The 6,360-nt window shown below is 33.7% G+C and overlaps 1 protein-coding gene across 1 annotated transcript in view; it reads left to right on the forward strand.

Moving 5' to 3' along the window:
* The window catches only part of LOC117178918, a 28,725-nt gene extending 22,574 nt beyond the window's left edge, over nt 1-6,151 (forward strand). Inside the window, exons 12-15 of the mRNA XM_033370471.1 lie at nt 1,696-1,825; nt 3,023-3,330; nt 4,380-4,578; nt 4,700-6,151. Of these exons, the coding sequence (XP_033226362.1) occupies nt 1,696-1,825; nt 3,023-3,330; nt 4,380-4,578; nt 4,700-4,864 (802 nt within the window). The 3' untranslated portion in view covers nt 4,865-6,151. The remainder of the gene's footprint in view (nt 1-1,695; nt 1,826-3,022; nt 3,331-4,379; nt 4,579-4,699) is intronic.
* Nucleotides 6,152-6,360: the final 209 nt, after the last annotated feature.

The raw sequence follows: 6,360 nt of genomic DNA on the forward strand, positions 1-6,360 counted from the left end.
CGAAGAGTTTGAGGACCCTAAAAATTTTATTGCATAAAATTAAAAAAAGGAAATTTCAATATGCTTTAAAAAGTAGAGCCTGTGGAGGATAATTAACAATAGATTCCTGATTTTGGTCACTGCGCGTTTCGCGCTCGTCTGCGTCTCATTGTTGCAAACTCACGCTCGGGCAATAAGGCTGAGTTTGCGTCCTAGGTACACAATCTACTATAACAGTAGGCATGATGATAATTAGAACCAGTACAATAAGTCCAAGCTTGATTTGAACTATTTTAGTCAATTTCAGTTGTATTACAAATAATTTCAAGCAGTTTCCAAATAATCCAACACGTTTTGGAAACCGTGCATAATGACTTCAAGTATATTTAAAACAGTTAATAGCAAGATATTTCCAAAGAAAAAATGTACGTAAAGTTCTTGAAATAGAATATATACTTGGAAATAAACATAGTTATATTCAAGAAAGATTAGTTCGCAACTGGTAAGGAATAGTAGTTGAAGTAGTAGTTAGAATTGAGTTTAAAATCCTCTATTTCAAAAATGTTTAAAACTTGGTCAAGTCACTTTATAACTATGTTGTGCAACGCTGTTTCAAACCTGTTCAATAGAAATTCAAGTATATAGGCACACTACTTCAGTTTTGTTTCAAACCAGTTCAAAAGTTTATTCAAATTCAAAAATCGTTAAAAAGAATCGCAATTATTCAAATTATATTCAAAAGGGCTTTTATATCATTAGAAACATGTATGAAACGAGTTGAAATATTTAAAATGCTTCTTATGACTTACAAAATTATTTGAAATTAAAAATCATTTAAATTAAGTAGAAGCCTTGCTATTGGCTGCGGGAAAATACCATTAGTAAACAATACTTGTGATTCTACATTCTTTGTTATATTGCACTGATTATCCTTTATATTATTTTTTCCCTAACCTCTAGGTATAATTTCAATTATTTTTATTTTATTTAACGCAGACTTAATGATGTATGTACGATAATACAAAAATTATGCAGTTGAATAATTTGTCACTAATGAAGAGATCAACCCAAATAAAAAATTAATAACATGTTCTTAAATATCATAAATATTGTTTAACAGCACAATGCATGCATCTACATTAACATACAGACTATCCAAACTGACAACAAATAATCATATTAAATACTTTTCTGATTAATCTATTTAATGAAAATAAAATATAACTAAATCAATCAAATGTAATTAATTGAAAGTAAATAAATTTCTTTTGTTTTTCTGAAACCATATTAAGTAATTTTCAATTGCTACTAAATCTGATATACTTTTGTTTATTTTTATCTAATGTAATTTCAAATACCAAATAAGAGACTTTTTATGTTTACATGTAAGATTTCGCCTTTCAACGATTACTCGTATCATCAACTTACTAACATTCATCAGTGATCATACGCAATTAGAGAGAGTCTCTTAACATGTCACTGAAGTACATCAGACTCTTTTCGCTTTTCTATTTAACCGCAAATAGAAACTAATAACCGCTTGCGCTCTTATTTAGCTTACAAGATCCATTAAGTAGGATACTATTTAGTCTACTGATATGAAAAATTAGACAATTAACCTCTAACAGCTTGCGAAAGAATCACCTCTTTTTGTTATAATTATACTTAACATGGAATCTAAAATTAATTATCTCACAATTTATTCCGAATACTTAGGCACAGTTTTGGAGAACAATTTTCACATAGGAAATGGGCCAGAGAAGTTGCTGGTCAGCGAGAAATTTTGGCAGCATATGGAGGAGTCAAACTAGAAGATGTACGAGGAATGAGAGCGCCTTTCCTTTCGGTAAATATATTTTTCATTTCTTTATGTCGGATTTTCATTAAAACACGTCCATTCTTTAAACAAGTCGAAATGATATTTTAAATACTTTCACATAATTATTTATCTCAAAGGAGATTTTCAACTATAGTAAATCATTTGTAAATACTTTTCAAATATCATAATATACCTTCTTAAATAATCACATACTTAGGAATGTCATTGAATTTTATTCTTGTTTAATAATCAAATGTTTTATTGAATTGTCAGTTAAGGTAACTGGTAGAAATTAATTAATTGAAAATTAATTTCATTCATCTCTTTATGATTTTAAAACATCAAAAACTCGCATTAGTTAGGAAACACTTGAAAAGTCATAAGCAGGCTCTTTAAGGCAAGAAGGATATATAATTACGCCTAATTAGCTGTGATTATCTAAGCATAGAAAATATCAACCCGCGGTAGAAAAAAGAAGAGTGAGGATGAACTTTTAGCGAGGCGGTGTAATTGTTTCGAAATAGAAAATTCACCGGTCGGTGGAAGTCAATTAGATTGATCGTAAGAGGCAAAAACACCTCAACATCGCAACGCGATTAAGTTACCTTCCCATTTGTGCTTCTTCCCATGCTGTACGAGAAACTTTTCAAGCGAGAAGAGAATCTTCAAAGGGCACCCATAAAAACGATCATAAACGCTTACGCAACACAAGTTTTTCCGGTGAGAAGTAGAATATGAGCAATTGCGAATGTATATGTAGTTTCTCTCAATGGACCTAAATCGATGAAATTTCCTCAAATTTAAGTTGCAGAAAAAGAAGTTCAACATTAAAGAGTTTGGGCGCTTTACAATTTTTACATAATCTAATTGTGATCTTTATGTTTAAACTAATTCAATGCTGGTTTATTGCAATTTGAAACTGCTGACTAGCTGTACTGGTTCGAATCATTATGGAACTCGAGACAGTCTAGAACCAGTTTACAACTTTGGTTCTAATAATTTTGGATATAGTTTGTACATATTTTGATATGTTTCGGAACTAGTTTATAATTATTAAGAATTGGACCGAATCTGACCGGAATTGCATTGCAATATTGTTTCTAATCAGTTCGGGATAGGTTTAACGTTACCTATAGCTGGTTCGTATCAGTTTGAAACTGTTTGAAACCATTTTTGTACTGGTTGAAATTTGTCATTCTAAAAATATTACTTTTTCTCGATTAGGTTGGTGGCAACAACATGTTCAAGATGCTTTGGGACACAAATTTTACTTACGACTCATCAATGCCAATCTACGAGAATCGACCACCCAGTTGGCCCTACACTTTGGATTACAAACTTTTCCACGACTGTATGATCCCACCCTGTCCAACAAGGTCGTATCCAGGATTATGGGAAGTTCCCATGGTAATGTGGCAGGATCTTAACGGTGGTAGGTGTTCGATGGGAGACGCATGCAGTAATCCCCCTACCTCTGACGGCGTCTACAAGATGCTCATAAAGAACTTCGAGAGGCACTACACGACCAACAGGTTGGCGAAATTATTTTACTATTTTACTGCAGTCACACCCTCGTGGGAATTTCCGACCGGAACTCATATTCTAATCTTATCCTAGAAGCATCTAGGAGAGCCTCGTACAATCTTTACGAGAAAACTTTTTATTGGTGGCTTCCAATTACAGCTTGAGTTTTCTTTTCAATTTTTATTTTATTTTTTAAAGCTGAATGTATCTGAATATTTGTAATTTTATGGAGAAAAAATTTCACTTGAGGGTATTTTCTGTTTATCTGACCATAATATACAGTCAATTTAACTTCATCGCAACTGAATTTAAAAATCTTAACACTGTATAGTGCTGCCAATAAAAAGTGTTAAGCTTTTAAAAGGCCCGTCTTTAACAGGTCAGGCAGAGGTTAAAGTGTCGTGCATGGACCCCGCGTAAATTTCGCCCCCTGCTCCAACTCTGGGACTACATCCAGGACTGCTAAATTACTCCAGATTCCCATACCGGACATGCGTCTTTATACGCTTCGCGTGTTTACGGCTATGAGACAAACGTACCACCCTTAATGAGCAATGTATTACTGAGCACATTCAAAATGAAAATACATTCTGCTATTATCTTAAGCCTATTTCTGTTAACTATTTGAAAGCAAAATCTAACTGGTTTAGCACTCTTTTGAACTAGATAAAAACTGGTTTATGGTCGTTTTAAATAGTTTTAACCTGTTCTAGTTAGTTCAAAGCAAGCCCAGAATAGTCTCGAGTAAAGAGCCTCCAAACTACAAGTCGTACAGAAGTTTTAAACACTGGAAATCCCATTTAAGTAATTTAAAACAGTAGTGTAGCGACGAACCGGACAGTACCCTCAGCGAGTTAGTTGCGGCAGCTTCTCCAAATCCAACTGAAATGGTTCATACGACTTTGAATGTTTAATTTCAGAGCGAGTAAATGATGTATTCAATTTAAGTGAATGATATTCAGGACCATACCCGTAACCACAATTAAATGGGATTCCTAGTGTACCTCAAAAACTGAAACCCTAAGAGACAAACTAATTTCTTTCTTTCTAATTGCAGAGCACCATTCGGGCTTTTCTACCACGCAGCTTGGTTCACTCAACCCCATCACAAAGAAGGTTTCATCTCCTTCCTTGACACGATCGTCGCGATGGATGATGTGTGGGTTGTAACGAATTGGCAAGCCCTTCAATGGGTTAGAAATCCGACCCCTCTTGGTCTTCTCGACAACTTTGAGCCTTTCGGTTGCAACTATCAGGTAAGAATTTATCTTCATATCTACTTACACCTCAATGTCCAGAATCGTAAAACCTAACATCGGATCAATTCAAATATGTGGTTTGCGAAACTAAGAACCTCGTTCTCTGTGTGATTTACAGGACAGGCCAAAGAAGTGCAATAATGCTAAGGTCTGCAACCTGTGGCACAAGAGTGGAGTTCGGTACATGAAGACGTGTCAACCCTGTCCGGATATTTATCCCTGGACGGGCAAAACCGGAATTCGCAGCAGCCGTATAGACAACGAGATTGACACTCACGAATGAGGAAAGAATAAGGGAAAATGAGAAAATGAGAAAAAGAGAGAAAAAGCGAGAGAGATGACCAATGAGACCCACCAATAAACTGAATCAACGTTCGAAAAATTCGCGAACGAATCTCTTTCTCAGGAGCTTCCGCCCTCGAGTATGCCGGATTTTTATTATTTATCAATTTAATTTTAATTATTAATTATAAATTAATTATTAATAATTATGAGAAATGGTTTCATTCGAGAAGTCGGTGGTTTTTGGTGGGTCTGAAGGAGAGATTCACATGCCATTAATCTCATTACCGTAATCATAATCGTAGTCACGATCGATTCCGTCTCCGTGCTTGAGAAACAAATTAAACGTTCTCCTTCTTTAGAAATAAAAGTTCAATGTATCAACTTCAGTTTTACAATTTGCAATTTAATGAAAGATTAAATTTGAAATAAGAATCTGTACAAACTGAAATTGACAAACAGGAGACACTTCATCGAAGACATGGTTAACTTTTTAAAAGTGAAAAACTAGGATAATTTGTATCGACTCTACGGAACATATCATAGGATTACAGTAAGCTTCTCTCGATAAAGTTTTTTTTTGTTTAATTTATTTTATTTCAAGAAGGAGATTTTTATTTGCTGTGTAAAATAAAAATAGAGATGAATCGATGTAAGAAAAGTCGGGAAATTCGACTTTTTCAACCTAAAGTGGAAAGGGATTAGTTCTGGGACGAAGAAAATTAAAAGAAAAAAAACTGATGGAAGGAAAATGAATAAATTTAGAAAAAGTTTCCTGCGACTGTATAATATAAAATTCTAGAAGAAATCAGCAGAAGAAATTAGTTAACGATAGATAATATATATTTTTCTTAAAAAGCTGTCCCAAGAGACTGATTTATTTTCCACGGAGAAGAATACTCTAGATTCTATTAGCGATTGCTAAAGTTTCAAGCGCTCGCATTCTCGAAAAAATGTCGCGCTGTAGAATTCAAAGGCTTTTTCGAAGGACGTAAATATTTATTCGCTTTTTTTAATGAATTGTAAGTATATGAAATATATGAAGTATATAAAGTATCGTCTCGGCGTACTTAATAAGAAACTTAGATCAATTATTGATATTAAGGGACTAGGCGTTTAAAGTACTAGTATTGCGGTTCTAAAGGTTTCGTGATTGTGTGCGAAAATGATCGTTCTGAGTCAATCAAAGACGGCAAAAGTCGCATCGACGAAGTGCAAGGGGATCGTTGTTCTCATCTTTCTGAATTTGGACGTACAATGCCTTTAATAAATAAAGATTTCACTATAACTTTTAGATTTTCTTTATTTCATTCCATGATCATTCATCCTCTTACAGAAATTAGAAAAAAATATTCTTGTCAGAAAATCATGTTACCCTGGAATAATTTTTTTGAAAGATAAATCATTTACATTGAATTAACTTGCATGAAGAGATATATTATAATTTAAAGGGAAGTTGACACCTTTAGGCCACTATAATATAATGCAAAAAGTGAT

This window comes from Belonocnema kinseyi, chromosome 1, assembly GCF_010883055.1.
Source record: "Belonocnema kinseyi isolate 2016_QV_RU_SX_M_011 chromosome 1, B_treatae_v1, whole genome shotgun sequence".
Taxonomy (NCBI): domain Eukaryota; kingdom Metazoa; phylum Arthropoda; class Insecta; order Hymenoptera; family Cynipidae; genus Belonocnema; species Belonocnema kinseyi.